Raw genomic sequence first — 20,000 nt, 5'->3', positions numbered from 1 at the left:
CCCTCAGTGACTCATTTGCTGCCATAATGAGAGATCAGCTGAGACCCCAAAGTGAACACTGTCTTTGGGGCTCTGTGTCTCAGAGCACACCTGACACCTGGCCACCGGCACTGTCAGGAGAGCCCCAACTGGGCCAGCCTAGAGCCAGCTCTGCTGGCGGAAAAGACGGGAAACACCTGCGCTGCTCTGTGGCCCACGCAGGGAGGGCCGAGCTGTATTCCACGGTCAGGACTCCAGGCTGAGCCAGTCTGATCCTCCTTCCCTCTTCCCAAGCTCTGAGGCTGCTGCGGGCAGATGGATCCACTCACTCAGCAGACCCCCCAGCTACTGTAAACAAAATTGTGATTTGCAATTTCTCAAGCCTCAGACCGGCAGTGGGATTTCATTAAGACTGGGCAAGGTAGCCACAACTGGCAACTGAAGCCAGCCCAGGTGCTCAGGGGGAGTTCACTGCAAGCCAATGGGGAGGCCTGAGACCACAGCCTTAACAGCCCACCCTGGATGCAGAACCCAGGTCCAAGCTAGCACAGGCCATCACTCGAAATCCTGCATGGGTGCTGGTCAGGGAAGAGCACTGACTAGGGGTTTTAGTCCATGTGCAAATAGGAAAACAGAACCTAGGGGACACAGGTCAAGGGATTCTCTTCAGGCGCCCACCAGGGGTGGCCCACTCTTGCAGAAGTCTCCTGGCAAAGAGCTTCCTAGTATCTTCCTTAGGTTCCAGCTGGCAATTTTATAAGTTTTTCTTTAAGAAGTATCAGCAGGAAAGTATAAAAAACAATCTCTGCCATCAGGACACCTGCTGGATTCATCTTAGCTCCCAGGAGGACACCAATTCTATCTGAGCTCTTGAATGAGAGAGCCAGTAAGAGCCTCAATAACCAAGACCATTTCACAGATGAGGGGAGCCAAGTCTAGGCAGGAGAAGTGAACTGTCAAAGGTCACATGATAAGACAAGGGCTGAACAGAGAAGTCCTAAAAGTACAGGATACAGGCAGTAGGGGGAAAGAACAGGCCTCCTATCTTTTACACAGAATCCTTATCAACCAAAGGGTTTCTCCCCAAAATCATGGAATGTCACAGCTGAAAGGAGTCATAAGGATCCTTCAGTTCAGTCGTTTCATGATACAAATCAGCAAATATATACTGAGAAAAACAACCTACACAAGGTCACACAGTGAGTGGCAATTTTGAAAAGAGACCAAGGTGCTTCCCTAGGTTTATAAGAAGTTCTCTAAATGGAAGTCTAAAGGTTATAAAAAATCAAGTTGTAATAAAGATGATGATGATGACGATGGGAGATATAATCCACATACTCTAAAATTCATTCTTTTAAATGAAACAATTCAGTGATTTTAGTGTATTCACAAGGTTGTGCAACCATCAGCACAATTAATTTTAGAACCTTAATCATTACCCCAAAAGAAATCTCATAACCATTACCAGTCACTTCCCATTTCCCACTCACTCTAGCCCCTGCCAGCCACCAATCTTAATTTGATCCCTATGGATTTATCTATTCTGAATATTGCATATAAATGGAATCATACATGTTCTTGTAGCATGTAATCAAAACTTCACTTCTTTTTATAGTTGAGTTATATTTCATTGCGTTTATACACTATGACTATTTATCCATTCATCCATCAATGTATATATGGGTTGCTTCCACCTTAGCTATTGTGAATAGTGCTGTCATGTACACGTACTTGTTTCAGTACCTGTTTTCAATTTTGGGGTACATTCCTAGGTATGGAATCACTGAGTTATATGGTAACTATGTTTAACTTTTTGAGGAATAATGAGACTATTTTCTAAGGTAGCTGAACCTTCCTCATTATCACTAGAAATGTACAAGTGTTCTAATTTCTCCACATCCCTGCGAACACTTACTTTCTGTTCTTCCCTCTTTTCACTTTTATTGTAGCTATCCTAGTGGGTGTCAAGTATCTTCTTAACTCTAGTACCTCTGCTCTGCCTACCTCAGAAAGAGTTTTCTGCTGACCTCTGACCTCCCTTAGATTAGGTCACAGGCAACCTAGAGGCTAAATGAATCTAGGAGAAGATACTCCTGTCCTGGTATCAGCCTAACCCAATTCACTGGGGTTCCCCTTGCTGGCTCTGACCTCTGGGACCCAGTACCATGTACCCAGGATTCTGATTCTCATGCTCTCTAGATCTAACTGATTTTTCCATTTGCAATTCTTACTTACTTTAACCTGTTTTTAACACACCCTTTCAGATATGGTAAATACTATTTCGATACAGACCATATGTGTGCTAAGTTGCTTCAGTCGTGTCTGACTCTTTGCAACCCTATGGACTATAGCCCCCTGGGCTCCTCTGTCCATGGGATTCTTCAGGCAAGAATACTGGAGTGGGGTGCCATTTCCTTTTCCAGGGGATTTTCCTGACCCAGGGATCAAACCCACATCTCTTACATTTTACATCTCCTGTGCTAGCGGGTGGGTTCTTTACTGCTAGCATTAGCTGTGTTAATGGTCTATTAGTATATCTCAGAAGACTAAAGAAGATTTCAGGCTACCAAAGGCCTCCCCTAACTGCAGGGTGACATGGGAGAGCCTCTGAAAAAATAACCTAGCTTTCACTGCTGAGTTTGATTCTTCTGGTATAAACATTTTTGCTGGTGTATATAAAGAGAGGGGGGCAGGCTGTTAATAAAGAAAGTTTAACAAGGCAACTTCCCATTTTTCAAGAGTCAGCTCAAGAGTGATCCTCTCCATAAAACTTCTTGGTCTCCAACTGAAAACTCCTCCCTACTTTGAACTCCCATCTGACTTACACGACTGTTCTACCACTGTATCTGTTGACCATTTACTGAATTTGTTGACACGCCAATCTTCATTTAGACGGAACTTCTTGAGAGAAGAGACTCTGTCATTTAGTGGTGCACAGTAGGTGCTTTATAAATGCTGGTGGATGAATAAAAAGCCATTGCTCAGTACAGAGGGTGGGCCTCACATTAAGAGTAGAACCTTCATTGTGTCATTTATTCAAAACTTATAAATGAATGATGATAAGAAAAAAATGTGTTCTAGGATCAAAAAGGCTTCCCTGGTGGCTTACACAGTATAGAATCCGCCTGTGATGCAGGAGAGCTGTGTTCGATCCCTGGGTCGGAAAGATCCCCTGGAGGAGGGCATGGCAACCCACTACAGTATTCTTGCCTGGAGAATCCTCATAGACAGAGAGGCCTGGCGGGCTACAGTCCATGGGGTTGCAAAGAGTTGGACATGACTGAGTGACTAAGCACATAAAACAGGACCAAAAAAGGCAACAAAGCAGATGAAAATGGTCTTCTCCCATGTTGCTCTGTTTCACACTTACAAAAGGTATAGAACTTCTGAAGAAGACAAAACTATGGAGAGGTAAAAAAAAATCAGTGATTGCAGGTGGACCACAGAGGATCTTCAGGGCAGTGAAAAACCATTCTGTCTGACACCACACAGGTGGATACAAGTCATTTTACGTTTGTCCAAACCCACAGACTACACAACACCAAGAGTGAATCTTAATGTAAACTATGGACTCTGGGGGATAAGGCTGTGTCAGTGTAGGTTCAGCAGTTGTTACAAATGTACCACTGTGGTTTTTAATGGGGAAGGCTATGCATGTATGGGGGCAGAAGTGTATGGAAAATCTCTGTACCTTCCACTCAATTTTGGTGTGAACCTAAATCTACTCAAAAAAATAGTCTAGGGACTTCCCCAGCGGTTCAATGGTTAAGACTCTGTGCTTCCACTGCAGTGGCATGGGTTCAACCCCAGGTAAGGGAACTAGGATCCCATATGCCATGGCTAAAAGAGAAAAAAAATTTTTCTAATGTTTTAAATTAAAAAATAAAAATAGGGAATTTCTTGGTGGTTAGGGCTCAGGCCTTCACTGCTGTGGGCCTGAGTTTGATCCCTGGTTGGGGAACTAAGATCCCACAAGCCCTGTGGCCAAAAACTAAAATAAATAAATCTTAAAAAATAATAAAAATAAACTCTGTTAAAGCTTTCTTAAACCAAAAAAGTATGCACCTATCCACCTCTATTGAGACATCAGCTTGGGCACTTGTCAAGCCAAATGCAGAGACAGGGAAATGTCACACTGCCACTGACCCTGCCTGCCGGCGGCTTCTCTCAACTGGTGTTGGGCTTCACAGTATCCTGCTGCTGGCATACTCCGCTGGGGTCAGGCTGGTGCCAACAGCTCCCAAAGGACACAGAGTAGGCCCTAAGAGCCTTCTGGTCAAGGCGAATTTTCTAAGAAATCTTACTACTCTGTGTTGAGTTCACTTAGAATATAAAAGGATGGCAAGGTTGATCATTCCCACCTAACAGATGTTCAGGAGCTGAAGCACCTAATCCCCTCAACTGACCCTGGGCTGAAGAGACCAACCTGCCCTAGTCTAAGTGTATCTCTGTTGCTTCAGTGAAAGCCTGCTTAGCCCTGTTTGGTTGTTCAAGGACATGAAATGTTCAGCAATCAGCCCATGGCCTCTGCACGGCCACAGTGACAGCAGGAAGAGCTAGACGGCAATCAGCCCCCTTCAGGTTGTTATCCCCAAGCATACCATTCATATTTAGTGTCTGTATTCTCACTCAGGTTGTTTTCTCCACCTAGCCTGCCGTCTCCTGCCTCCTCAATGGAATAAAGCCCTACCTATCTTTAAAAGCAAAGGTCACATGCCACCTCTTTTATAGAATGCCTTCTTTAACCTTCCAATGTACCTCTCTAGAATATTCATCTTATCCCTTTGGGGCAGACCCAGGACCTCAACCCAGCTTTGGGGTCCATGGCACATCAGCAGCCTTCCCTCTCCCCAGGACTCACAGAGAGGAGGCCCAAAGAGCACCGTGTCCAGGGCCTTCAGCTGCAGCTTCTGCCGATGGCTCCGGTCTGTCATCTTCAACACAGTCCCTGTCATGGTGGTATTGGTTACAGCGAGCCTGTAGGGGCAAAGAGTAGGGGCTCAGTTCCCTGCTGGCAAAGCAGGAAGGACCCTAGTAGGATTACCCACCTCCTCCAGGAACACTTCCATGACTTCTAGCTCCTGGTGCTTTCTCCCCTCTGCACTCTAGCATCTGGAGTCTACACCAGAGGATCTCAACAAGCAGTAAAGGGAGCACAAAACATTCACCAAGAGTTTGTTCACCTTTCTCCCCATGTCCATCATCTCCTGAATGTCATATTTCTGTGACCATTCCCATACTCAACTGTAAATTTCCCGTTGTGCTTCTCCTCCCAGGGATTATCCACCAAACACCTGTCTCCACACTCCCACCATCTGTAAATGCATTCTCCTGTCCAGCCCAGGTCAAAATGTTACGCCACATGACCCAGTGATTCTGAGGGCCTCTGAATTTACCTGATCCTAACTGTCATTAAATATAAATCTGCTGACAAAGAGCATTGCATTAGCCTTGTCATCGTGTATTTGAGTAACAGTAATTGACTCCCAATCACATTACTATATTTTTTATGTTCTTCAATCATACTGTTAATAATAACTTAATGAGAGGACCTGTAAACAAGGAAATGGTATAGGAAAAACTGGACTTTGTTTCTCTTCTGCTCGAATTTAGTGGGTATAGAGGGGAGAGGAATATAAGACATGAAAGGCTGAAAACCCACTGGTCTGGGCCCCACAGGTGAGCATGATCTACTATTCTACGTTTTGCGCTCTTTTCTGATTCAGAGCTCTGCTTCCCTAGATAGAGAGAAGCTTCTGACATCAGTGTGTCATTCACACTCCTGCCTGGGCATGCAGGCTCAGTTACTTCTTTCTCCAGTCCTGGGAAGCAACCAAGCCCATCTATAAAACAGGCAGTGAGATAGCCTGCTGTGGGTGAGGGTGGGGTAGGGGTGGGGATGGTCAGGAGATCCATCTTCTGGCCCCAGCTCCATCAATGACTCACTTGTCTGACATATGCTGCTTAATCTCTTCCCTGGGGCCTCAGTTTCCTTCTGTGTAAACTTAAGTAAATCACATGCTTCCTACAAACTTGGGAGTTCTTGGTGCTCTCTTTAGAGCACTTCTAACAAGTGTACTGGCTTTCATCTAACTGATCAAAGTAAGTATCACCTTTTCTACACTCTATTTGTCAAGAAACCTATGAATTTCTAAGCAACAAGAAATGAGAAAGGAACTAAGATTTATTAAGCAGCTGTATATCTCATACTATTCTGAGACTTTACATACAATACCTCATTTAGTCCCCACACTTTAGGAACCCAGTTCTTTTATTAGCTCCACTTTACAGATAAGAAAACTGAGACTTAATGATAAGTAATTTGCCCAAAGTCACACAGCAAGTAAGTGGCAATGGCAGGATTCAACCCAAATTTGCTAGATTCATCCTATTATACCATGCTGCCTAGTGAGAGGCCTAGAAAAACACCCCCACTCCACCCCACATTCCCTGCTCTGAAGGTTCCACACTTCCTACTGTCACTGAGGTACCACAGTTTGGCTTCCTCTACCCCTGTGCCCAGCCTGGCTGGGTCTGGTCTCAGATCTAATCCTAGTCACAGAACGGCTAAGTGAGCTCACTACCTGAGAAATGATTCCTCATCTATGTTTTCCAGTTTAATCCAAGCCATTGCCATTCTTCAAAATGGCGTGGGTCAGGGATCCACAAGGTAATACTGCTATTTCCCTAAGAAAGAACCTAAATCCTGGAGCTTCATGGTCAATCATCTGTCTAATTGTCTGTCTCTTCCACTAAACATGGAGTTCCTCAAGGCAAATGTGGGGTCTGATGTGTTTCTTTGTCCTCAGGGCCCAGGAGGGAGCATGGCACAGGGTATGCTTGGTAAAGTGTTGTTAAATAGAACTAAACTGAGTATTTCCAGGATGCCTATTTTCAACTACATGGGGCAAGAAGAAGATGCAGTGAAAAAAGCAGGGCATTTAGAACCAGCCAGACCTAAGTTCAAATCCCAGCTCTGCAACTTACAGGTTTTGATAAATCATAAAATATTTGAAATTCAGTTTGCTTGCCCAAAGGTTGGGATAATAATTCCTTCCTCCCAGAATAGTGGGAATCAACTGAAATAACAGGTAGGAAAGAAACTCTATAAAGGGATGTACAAACATTAAGATTATTACTCTCTCCAGAGTAGGGAGAAGCCATGAAGAAGAGGCTGCAGGCAGCAGAGGAGGGACCAGCCAGCTCAGCTAAGCCTGGACAGCAGTGCCTAGGAGCTCTATGGCTGGAGGCTGCAATGTGTGGACATTCCAACAGCTTCACCTTCCCCTTTTCCCTTTGCTGAAGTTCATAACCAGATGCACCTACATAATAAGATGACAGATTATACATAATGAACACTTACCAGACAGTAAGCCCTTTGAGGGCTTGTTGCCATCTTTATTCCCAGCACCCAGCACAAGTGCTTGGCACAGAGCAGGTCCCCAATAAATATCGTTTGAATAACTAAGTAAATGGATTAATCACTGGATGACATATGGCACTAGTTGACATAACAAGAAGTCCAAGCAGTACTCTAGCCCCTCCCCACACCACCTCAAGTCCTAGCATACTTTATCTGTAAGAGAGGCAGAGTTAGGACACAACAGTTGTTGGAACAGTCATTTCAGAGAGGAGGCTGGGGCCAATGCTAGTTGGCCCCCATCTCTGCACCATTTTTTGAGTAGATAAACTGTATATGGGTAATTCAGGGGAAGTTAAAGGAGCCCTGGGGCACAATGAAAGAGACAGCTGCTGGCGGGGGGTGGGGGGTGGTGCCAGCAGAAGAAAAGAGAAGCAGCACAGGCTTTGAAGTCTACCCAGATCCAGGTTCAAATCACAGTTTCGCCTCTAACTAGCCATGTGACCTTGGAAAAGTTACTTAGCCAGGTTTATCACCTAGACACAATAATACCTACCTTACAGGACTGATGTAAGCATTAAATGATACTGTATATAAAGTGCTGAGTAGAGTGCCTGGCATGTACTAAGTACTCAATAAATGGTAGCCATTAGTACTCTTCCCAGGATTGATAGAAATATTAAATAAGAGAATAGATGTGAAGTGCCCTTTATGCTTTATAGCAAGTGCACAATAAATGTGAGAAGAGAAGTCTACAGATTCTGCCCCGAAAGGAGTGAAACTTCATTTAACACATGAGAACAACCTGAAGGCAGGCCAACCCCAGCCCATTCCCTACACCCCAAGTGAAAAAACCCACTCCCTTCCTGACCTTGGCATGGCATGGCCACTGAGCTGCAGCTTCCGGAAGGTCTCCTCATACTGAGGCAGCTCCACATATGTGATCAGCCACTGCACCACCTCATCCACGGTCCAGTTGTATACTGCAGGAAGAGATAAGTAAAGCCATGATTCCGGAATGCAAGCAATGCTTGCAACTTGCTGTCATAGTCACAGTGACCTTAACAGTCACCACGTCTATGTGTTTTCTCCCATAAAATCCTAACTACGAAAGGAATATATACAATACTTTTTGTTTCCTTGGGCTTCAAAATCTCTGCTGATGGTGACTGCGGCCTTGACATTAAAAGACGCTTGCTCCTTAGAAGAAAAGCTATGACCAATGATCAATCTAGACAGTATATTAAAAAGCAGAAACATTACTTTGCCGACAAAGATCCATCTAGTAAAAGCTATAGTTTTTCCAGTGATCATGCATGGATGTGAGAGTTGGACTACAAAGAAAGCTGAGTGCCAAAGAATTGATGCTTTTGAACTGTGGTGTTGGAGAAGACTCTTCAGAGTCCCTTGGACTGCAAGGAGATCAAATCAGTCAATCCTAAAGAAAATCCACCCTGAATATTCACTGGAAGGACTGATGCTAAAGCTGAAGCTCCAGTACTTTGGCCACCTGAGGCAAAGAACTGACTCCTTGGAAAAGAACCTGATGTTGGGAAAGATTGAAGGCTGGAGGAGAAGGGGACGACAGAGGATGAGATGGTTGGATGGCATCACCGACTCAATGGACATGAGTTTGAGCAAGCTCCAGGAGTTGGTGATGGACAGGGAAGCCTGGCATGCTGCAGTCAATGGGGTCACAAAGAGTCAGACACGACTGAGCAACTGAACTGAACTGAACTGAACTGAACTGATAGGGAATGGATTTTTTTCTTGTACTATCCTGGTGTATATGGGATAAAATAATCCTGAATTACTATATTATATATTTTTATAATAATAATAAAATGATACTAATAGAATCCATCATTTACATAGCACTTACTTTATAACAGGTACCGTGCTAAGCATTTCACATATATTAGCTCACTAATCTTTTCAACAACTATGTGAAGGATATATACCACTTTATCCCTATTTTATAGATGAAGAAACTGAGGCACAAAAAGGTTATGTAACTTTCCCAAAATTATCCAGCCAGGAACTGGTAAAGCCAATATTGAACTTCAAGCAGTCTGGCTTTATGACTTGCCCTGGCCATTATGTCATAAACATCATATGTATATAACATTCTTTAATGTATATAAGAATATATATATGGAGGATACACACACACACACACACACACACACACACACACACACATATTCTCCCTGACACTGCAGGAAAGCTTCATACAAATCTGAGCCAAGAGATGGATCCAGATGACACCACTTGAGCTCTGAATGAGATCGTATCTATAGCTAGCCCTATTCGTATATTTTTCAGTTCTGTGCAAAAAATAAATTTCTCCTTTTGCTTATATCAAGTTGAAAAGATTTTCTGTCACAACAGGAGTCAATTCTAACTGAAACAATTGCTGAGTGATCATTCATAATATGGCAAATCACATCATCAACATATGTGGACCACTGTACTTAATCATTTCCTCAATATTATAAGACTGTGATTTTTTTTTAATGGAAAGCCATAAAAATAATAGTTTAAAAATATTTTTAATAGTTGTGTGGTATTCAGCCACAGAGATAACAAATTTATCTCCATGCTTTGTCAAGAATCAACAAAAAAGGAACAGAAGGGGACTTAATGCAAAAGGAATATGTTCAAGCCAAGTAAAGGTCAAATGAAATCATGATGCATTATATAAAACAAAGTTTCATAGGAGCTTGAATAGAGAAAAATAGTGGGAGGACTGAGTCACCATATAGTACCCAGTAATACAAGTCATGCTGAACTTAAAGAATCTTGGGTGGGAGCAGTTGGGTTTCGGCAAAAATGTGTCATTTTATTGGATTTGAAATGTGCTTTCATTTAAAGTACCGGTGTGTTTTTGTTTGATTATATTTGTACACAAATTTTATATAGCAACTTAAACTTTATTTTATGTTTGTACATATTTGAATGCTATTAAATAAAATCAGCTTTGCAGGCCCAAGATAAATGATTTCCCTTAAAAGGAATTTGTACATTCCTCAAGTTTGAAAACTACTGCTGTGAGCAGCAAGAAGCCAAAAAAGTTTTGAAGCAGAATGAAATGGTGAGATTTATTACCGTCCTCTTTTAAGATCTGTATCTTTCCCCAAAACTGTCCTGCATGAGAATGCTTTCTAATTTCCCCTTAATGGTCAGGAGAAATTGAAGGCAGGGACCATGTCCTCTTCATTTTTGCTTACCCCCTTTGTCTCTAAAATAGTGCTTTTTATACAGTGGCATCAATAAGAATTTACTCAAAGAATAACTATCCTAAATGAGGCATTCCAGATGTTCTGAATGTGTGCCACCAAACAGCAACAACAATCTTCCCAGACAAATATACAGCTCAAGTGGAGGTTCACTTCTGAAACGCTTGAGTGCTGGTTGTTGTTCAGTCACTCAGTCATGTCCGATTCTTTGTGACCCCATGGACTGCAGCACTCCAGGCTTCCCTGTCCTTCACTGTCTCCGAGAGTTTGCTCAAACTCATGTCTACTGAGTCAGTGATGCTACTGGTATTCCTCTGGTAGGCACACCTCAGATCTTAGGTTGCTTCTGTCACTCTACATAAACTAGAGAAGTTACAAGTCTGGACCCTGTCCCTTTATCCTTCTCCTCCCCTACAGTGGAGCCCAGCACATGGTATAAAGCAGACACTCAGAAAGAACAAAACAGTGGAAGACAAAAATACTCTAATCTCTCCATGTCCCCAAAAAACCGCTCGGGCTCAGGAGAAAAGTTCTAAAGCCAAGAGACTTTGGAGGTAGCTTAGACCATTCACAGAACAGGAAAGGTTCTGCGAGAGGAAATGAGGCAGATCTAGTGCACTCAACTGCATCCTAGAAAACAAGGTCCTGGGGGCTCAGGTGGAGATTGCTTAGTCACTGCTTGGTTGAACTTCTGATTTCCAGACTAGAATACATTGGAGGGAAGAGAGATTAATTTCCAAAAGATATGCTCAAATCATAGGGCTTAGGAAAGGAAGGATGACAGAACAGGCACTAAAGACGTGTTGAGGAAAGTACAATGGATTGGTCTTTTATTCCTGAAAATGAATACATCTCCACATACACTGTAAACATGATCACTTGCTATCATCCAGAGTGTTAGGTAATGAAGACCTAGCAGAGTGGCACAAGATGTGAGGTGGACAGACAAGTGCCAACCTGCAAAGTGCAGGGAACACACTCCTGCCTGTATTGTCAAAGGAGCTTGGCCTCGCCCAGCATGACGTATGGAGTAGAAAGGCCACGTCATGTCTTGTTGCTTGAAAGGTCCAAGGCCAGCAGTGCCACAAGAGTCTTTTGTCTACAGGGAAGACACCCTGATACAGGCCTGAGCATAGACCCTTGGCAGGCAGAAACTGCTCTGCTTGTGCCCTACACTGCAGTCTGGGCCCGGGTTTCTCAGTCTCTGCAGCACTGACCTTTTGGAAAGGTTAATTCTTTGCTGCAGGGGGCTGCCCTATGCACTGTACGACATTTAACAACCCTGGCATCTACCCACCAGATGCCAGTAGCATGCTGCCAATCATAACAATCAAAACTGTCTCCAAATACTGCCAACTGTACCCTGGGGAACAAAACCGACCCCAGCTGAGAACCACTGTTATAAACACATGACAGAAGGTCTATAAGGAGACCTCCAATGAGGATAGTCAGTCTCTACAGAGCTAAGCTTTGTGGAAAAGGACAAAGACTCCAACATGTTAGGACAAACCTCAAGGCAGTAGTTTTTTGGGCTTGGCGCCCACATATTATTCTGTTACCTGGCAGATGCCCTACCTAGGTAAAGCTTGGCAGTATGGTGTTGCCCACTCAGAATCACTACAGTCTGAAAAAAGTAAGCCAGAGTGAGTTGTGTCCTTGTCAGAGAGCAGCCCTGTGTCCCAGCATGATATCCCACCACTCAGTCAAGGCGGGGCGTCAGGACCTTGTTCCTAAGGCTCAAGTGCCTAAAAGCTAAAAATCTTGTTCTGCTTTCTCATTCCAAAAGAGAAAATGGGAAAAATCCCTGGCCCAAAGTAAGGAAGAAGGCAACACCAAGTCCAGAGAGCCGTGGCTGTCAGTAAGAGGAGACAGAATTTGGCCAAGAGAGCTTAGTACCGAGAGAGATGCCAAGTGATTCACATGACCAAATCCCAGGAGGACATGCAAGCAAGAGACAGTCTTCTAAAGTCATGATTCTCTCATCCCCTTAAGCGTGTCCATTTGGTTCCTAAAGACATCAAAGACTACATCTCTGGGCAAAATGACAAACAATATTACACAGAATCAGAGAAGGCCAACCCCTGCAGTTTTCAGCAACACATAGTCCTTCATAAAAGAGATGCACAAGGTGACTAACTTAGTAGTCTCCAACATTTTAAATGACATAATCTGCATGTAAAAAAATTCAAACACACACATGATGATATATGAATATATATTTATAAATTAGATATATATACTGACATTAGGTATATTGTAAAAACATATAAAACTTAAAGAATGAGATAAAAATAAGTATAATAGAAATACACACTATTATATTCTCCTGTTGACCCCAGTTGATTGTCTTGTTCAGTTGGAAACCACTGGTTTTTGAGCCATGTAGATGCTTGAGGGAAGGGCATTTCAGGCAGATGGAAGAGTAAGTATTACTCCCTAGCACATGAGCTATAGCAATACCTCCAGGGGTATGCCAGAACAGATCTCTGGCCTTGGCCAATCCTTTTTCTTGTCAGAGGAAGAATAAGCAGTAAGAAATGAGCTCCTGAATCATAATGTTTTCCCCCTGATGGACCAGTGGTGCCTCCAGATAGAGCCCTCACTTACCTTTGTAGTTTCAAACTCACAATCCAGATGAACTATGTCTGGCAGAAGGGTTACCAGTACCTTCTCTGCCTCTTTTTCACACAACTGTTAGTCACTTACTTAGTTACTCAGTCAGCCTTTGGTCAGTCTTTGGTCAACCATTTGGTCACCTCTAGCACCATGGTCAAGGATTTGGACTCTGGAATCAAGTGATTTGGGTTGATTTTGAGATCTGCTACTGACTAGATGTAAGGTCATGGACAAGTTACTAAACTTTTTTCAACCTCATTCTGTCACCTATAAAATGGTGAGAATCAGAGTTCCTACATCATAAGAGTGTAGTGAAGATATGAGAAGTTCCTAGCATACAGTAAGTGTTTAAAAAAAAATATTAGCTATTATTATCACCATTCATTCATTTACTAAGCTTTCACTGGCTTCTACTCTAATAGATCCCTGGTTGGTTACAAGATACAGAGCTCAGTCTGAATAATCTCCATAATCAAGGGCTCTTCTCTAGAGAAGGAGACATACATGAAATTAAATGAATATAATACAGCGTGACAAGTGCTAGGTAAGAGCAATGTATGGGATGAGGTGGGAGCACAGAGGAAGGAGTGACTGATTGCCAGAGTGAGTCAGAAAAGACATCTCAAAGCCTAGATTCTTATCTGGCTACTCAGGAGACAGCATTCCAAGACACCTACAGAATCTCACCAAAGGGGCCCTCCCTAAAGACAGTTTGTAGCCTAGACTTGTGATTTTTCTCTAAGTGGTTTCCTTCTGGCTCTCACTAGCAGTTTGCCATTTGAGCCTATAACGAGGCAGATACCATGTTAGTTTTCTTACATGGTATCAATACCAAGCCTTAAACCATTATTGCAAAAAGAACCTGGCCCTTTTACCTAGGACTCATGTGATAGACCCACCAGGCTACCTGGCAAAAATCAGCTCTGCCAGTGTCCAAAAGAACATACGAGTGAACACCATCCAAAAAGAAGCAGAGACCAGATTAGAGAAAGACTAGCAGCATGGCTGCAGAATATTAAGGGAACCTAAAGTTTGGAATGTTGAATGAGTCAAATAACTTGTATAAGATCACACAGAGGCAGACTCCTGTCTTCTACATCCCTGCTCTGGGCCAGCTCCTGTGCTGTGTGTTAAGATATGGAATCATATCTTTAGGGAATGGAATCATATAGGGACTTCCCTGGTGGTCCAATGGTTAACAATCTGCTTTGGTTCCATCCCTGGTCGGGGAAGTAAGATCCCACATGCCACAGAACAACTAAGCCTGCACACCACAACTACTGAGCCACAACTAGAGAGTCTGTTAGCCACAACTAAACACCTCGCAAGGCACAATGAACTCCCGTGTGTCATGACTAAGACCCAACACAGTCAAATACATATATTTTTCTAAAAAATATGGAATCATGTAAGATAATGTCCTCAAGCATTCTGGTGGAGAAATAAAAAGGCAGGTAACTAAGAACTTCCAGATGTACAAGTTGGATTTAGAAAAGGCAGAGGAACCAGAGATCAAATAGCCAACATCCATTGGATCATAGAAAAGCAAGACAATTCCAGAAAAATATCTACTTTTGTGCTTCACTGACTACACTAAAATCTTTGACTGTGTGAATCACAACAAACTGTGGGAAATTTTTAAAGAGATGGGAATACCAGACCACCTCACCTTCCTCCTGAAAAACCTGTATGCAGGTCAAGAAGCAACAGTTAGAACTAGACATGGATCAACAGACAGGTTTCAAATTGGGAAAGGAGCATGTCAAGGCTGTATATTGTCACCCTGTTTATTTAACTTATATGCAGAGTACATTATGTGAAATGCCAGGCTGGATGAAGCTCAAGCTGGAGTCAAGCCTTCCAGGAGAAATATCAATAACCTCAGATATGCAGATGACACCACTCTAATGGCAGAAAGTGAAGAGGAACTAAAGAGCTTCTTGCTAAAGGTGAAAGAGGAGAGTGAAAACACTAGTTTAAAACTCAACATTCAAAAAACTAAGATTATGGCATCTGGTTGCATCACTTCATGGCAAATAGATAGGGAAAAAATAGAAACCAAGTGACAGACTTTATTTTCTTGGGCTCCAAAATCACTGTGGACAGTGACTGCAGCCATGAAATTAAAAGACTCTTGCTCCTTGGAAGAAAAGCTATGACAAACCTAGACAGTATATTAAAAAGCAGAGACATCACTTTGCCAACAAAGGTCTGTATAGCCAAAGCTACGGTTTTTCCAGTAGTCATGTACAGATATGAAAGTCGAACCACAAAGAAGCTGAGCACTGAAGAATTGACGCTTTCAAACTGTGGTGCTGGAGAAGACTCTTGAGAGTCCCTTGGACTGCAAGGAGATCCAACCAGTCAGTTCTAAAGGAAATCAGTCCTGAATATCCATTGCAAGGACTGATGCTGAAGCTGAAGCTCCAACAATACTTTGGCCACCTAATGCAAAGAGCTGACTCATTGGAAAAGACCCTGGTGCTGGGAAAGATTGAGGGCAGAAGGAGAGGGGTGCAACAGAGGATGAGAAGGATGGATGTATCATCGACTCAATGGACATGAGTTTGAGCAAACACCAGAAGTTAGTGATGAACAGGGAAGCCTGATATGCCACAGTCCATGGGGTTGCAAAGAGTGGGACATGACTGAGTGACTGAACAACAAATGAAAGAAATTGATATTGTAATTTAAAGAAGAAAACAGAAAACCTTCCCACAAGGAAAACAACAGGCTCAAATTGCTTTACTAGTGAATTCTACCAAATATTCAAGGAAAAATATACCAATTCCACATGAAGTCTTCTGAAAATTGACAAATACTTCCCAACTCATTTTATGAGGCCAGCATTATCCTGATATCAAAGATAAAACAAGAAAAGAAAATGACAAACCAATATCCCTAAACCCCTAACAAATGTCCACAAGTTTGAAACAAAGTTTTAGCAAATATGAAATATTAGCTTTTAATGGAGACAATCTGTAAAAAAAAAAAAAATACAAAATTGCTATGCTGTATGCCTGAAACTAACAAAAATACTGTAAATCAATTATATCTCAATTTAAACATTTTAATAGAAAAATAAAAATAATAAATTTTTAACAAGTAAAATCCAACCATATATTTAGCAAACGACCAAGTGGGGTTTATCCCAAGAATACAACTAGTTTAACATGGAAAAATCAGTCAGTATAATTTATCATATTAGCAAACAAAAGCAGAAAAACCAGGCAATCAACTCTGAAAACTCACTGGATAAAATCCAACATCCAGGACTTCCTTGGTGGCTCAGTGGTAAAGAATTTGCCTGCCAATGTAGGAGACGTGGATTCTACCCCTGATCCAGGAAGATTTCACATGCTGCGGGGCAACTAAGTCCATGCGCCATAACTACTGAGCCTGTGCTCTAGAGCCTGGGAGCCACAACTACTGAGCCCATGTGCCACAACTACTGAAGCCCTCGAGCCCTAGAGCTGTGTTCCTCAACAAGAGAATCCATCGATGAGAAGCCCACAAACCATAACTAGACAGTAGCGCCCACTCACCGCAGCTAGAGAAAAACCTATTCAGCAACCAAGACCCAGAACAACCAAAAATAAAATAAAGAAAACTCAAAAAGAAAATCCAACATCCATTCCTGATCAAAGTTCTCAGCAAACTAGGAATAGAAGGTAGCTTCCTTGATCTGACGAAAGGTTTTTATAGAAAACAAACAAACAAAAACAAACAAACAAAGAACAACAGCTAATGTTATATTTGAGAGCTTCCCTTGTAGTTCAGTTGGTAAAGTATCTGCCTGCAATGCAGGAGATCCAGGTTCGATTCTTGGATCAGGAAGATCCCCTGGAAAAGGAAATGGCAACCCACTCCAGTATTCTTGCTTGGAGAATCCCATGGACAGAGGAGCCTGGCAGACTACAGTCCATGGGGTCGCAAGAGTCAGACACAACTTAGCATTATATTTAATGGTAAAAGACTAAATGATTTCCCTTTAATCTGAGAAACAAGATGAAGATGTCTGCTCTTACTGCTTCTCTTCAACACAGTACTGGAGATACTAACCAGGGCCATCAGATAAGAAAACTATTTTTAAAAGGCATCCAGATTGGAAAAGAAAAAAATTAAACTTTCTTTACTAGCAGACACACTGTCTAATTTGAAAATCTGATGGTATCCTACTAGTAAGTGAGTTTAGCAAGATTGCAGAGTACAAGATCAATATATAAAATCAATTATGTTTTTCTTATAAAGCAACAACCCAAAATTAAATTTTTAACATCACTTAACAGTAAAATTTGGGGTGGCCAAGTGGCACAGTGGTAAAGAATCCACCTGCCAGTGAAGGAGACACAAGAGACAGGGGTTTGATCCCTGGGTTGGGAAGATCCCCTGGAGTAGGAAATGACAACCCACTCCAGTATTCTTGCCTGGAAAACTTCATGGACAGAGAAGCCTGGGAGGCTTACAGTCTAAGTGGTTGCAAAGAGTCAGACATGACTGAGTGACTGAGCATACACACACACAATAGTAAAATTTATGTTATGTATATTTTACCACAATTTAAAAAATACGACTCACAATACAATCAAAGCCTGTGAAATGCATAGAAATAAATCCAACAAAAGATATGAAAGATTTCTATCCTGAAAACTGATCCTGAGAGGGACTTCCCTGGTGGTCTAGTGGCTAAGATTCCAAGCTCCCAATATAGGGGGCCTGGATTCAATTTTTGGTCAGGGAACTAGATCCCACATGCCACAACTAAGACCCGGCACAACCAAATAAGCTAATTAATTAATTTTAAAAAACATACTGAGAGAAAATGTACCTCCTAAACAAATGCAGCGATATACTCTGTCCATAGGTCAGAAAACTAAATGTTGTTAAGATGTCAGCTCTCACAAACTGATCTACAGATAAAATCCCATAGGGATTTTTTTGTAGAAATTGACAAGCTGAATTGAGGACAAACAGCCAAAACAATTTTGAAAAAGAAAAACAAAGTAGGAGAGCTAACATTATCTGACTGAAAGAATTACTATAAGACTATTGTAATCAAAATGCCATGGTACTGACATAAAGACAAATAGATCAGTAGACAGAACAGAGCCCATAAGTAAACCCACACTTCTATGGACAACTGATATTTCACAAAAAGTGCAAGGCAATGCAGTGGAGAAAAGACAGAATTTTCAACAAATGGTTCTAGAACAACTGGGACATCCATAAGCACAAAAGTAACTAAAATCCATACTTAACACCATATACAAAAATTAATGCAAAACAGATCATAAGCCTAAATGTAAAACCTAAAACTATAAAACTTCTAGAAAGAAATATAGTAGAAAATGCTTGCATAAGTGTGGATTAAGCAAAAATTTCTTACAAATGACACCAAAAGCATGATCCATAAAAAAACTAACTGATAAATTAAACTTCATAAAAAGTAAAACTTTCTACTCTTTAAAAGATACTGTTAACAGGATGATAAGACAAACTATAGACTGGAGAAAATCTTTACAAAGCATATATCTTATAAAGGATTTTTTTTTCATAAAGGATTTATATCCAGAATATATAAAGGATTCTTAAAGCTCAACAATTAAAAAAAAAAAAAACCCACAAGCCAATTAAAATATAGACATAGAATTTGGACAGATAATCCACCAAAGAAGACATGTGAATGGCAACTTTAGCACATGAAAAGATCCCCAATATCATTAATCATCAGGAAAATGCAAAATAAAATCACTCTGAAACAACACTACACTGTTAGAATAGCTAACATTTAAAAGACTGACCAGGGACTTCCCTGGTGGTCCAGAGGCTAAGACTCCAAGCTCTTATGATAGGGGGCCCAGGGTTCGATCCCTGGTCAAGGAACTAGATCCCACATGCCGCAACTAAGAGTTCACATGCTACAACTAAAGATCCCATGTGCTGCAACTAAGACCCAGCACAGCCAAATAAATAAATACTTTAAAAAAAAAAAAAGAAAGACTGATCATACCAAGTGCTAGCAAGGATGTGGAAGAACTGCAAGTCATACACTACTGGTGGGAATGTATAATGATACAACTACTTTGAAGACAATCTGACAGTTTTTTAAAAATATATACCTACCAAATGATCTGGCCATTTCACTCCTAGATACTTACCTAAGAGAAAAGAAAATATATGTCCATAGGAAAACTTGTATGTGCATGTTCATAGAAGCTTTATTTATAAGAACCAAAAACTGGATATAACTCAAATGTCTATCAGTAGGTGAATGGATAAATAATTTGTGGTATATTTAGACAATGGACTGTTATACTATTTAGCAATAAAAATAAAATAGTTATATATGCAACAACATGAATGAATCTCAAAACAACTACACTAAGTGAAAGAAGTACATATTTAAAGTACCTATTATATGACTCCATGTATGGAAAATTCTATAAAATGCAAACAAGCCTATAGTGACTGAAAGAAGATCAGTAGTTGTCTGAGAGGTAGGAAGGGAGAGATCACAAAGGACTGTGAGAAAAATTGTAGGAGTGATGAATATATTCACTATCTTGATTGTGGTGATGGTTTCACCATTGTATACATGTGTCAAAACTTTGAAAACTGTACACTTTAACTATACCTTATTTTATTGTCAATTACAACTCAATAAATCTCCTTCAGAAGAAGTAGTTGAGTGAAAACAGTATCATAAAATATATTAAAGAGGTAGAATCCTCTGGACTTGGGAACAGAAACAGGTGAGAGATGCTCAGTTTCCTTTATTAAATGGGGATATAAGTAGGACATTTTTA

At 41.4% G+C, this 20,000-nt stretch overlaps 1 protein-coding gene across 3 annotated transcripts in view; it reads right to left on the bottom strand.

Moving 5' to 3' along the window:
* Nucleotides 1-20,000, bottom strand: part of STIM1 (stromal interaction molecule 1) — a 197,466-nt gene that overhangs the window by 26,876 nt on the left and 150,590 nt on the right. For all 3 annotated transcript variants that reach the window (XM_065943987.1, XM_065943988.1, XM_065943989.1), the window contains exons 4-5: nt 8,211-8,322; nt 4,841-4,956 (exon numbers count right to left, since the gene is read on the bottom strand). In XM_065943987.1, the coding sequence (XP_065800059.1) occupies nt 4,841-4,956; nt 8,211-8,322 (228 nt within the window). The remainder of the gene's footprint in view (nt 1-4,840; nt 4,957-8,210; nt 8,323-20,000) is intronic.

Source organism: Muntiacus reevesi, chromosome 9 (assembly GCF_963930625.1).
Source record: "Muntiacus reevesi chromosome 9, mMunRee1.1, whole genome shotgun sequence".
NCBI classification, from domain to species: domain Eukaryota; kingdom Metazoa; phylum Chordata; class Mammalia; order Artiodactyla; family Cervidae; genus Muntiacus; species Muntiacus reevesi.
The sequence above is the reverse complement of the archived record's forward strand: the minus strand, read 5'-3'. Positions and strand labels throughout refer to the sequence as shown.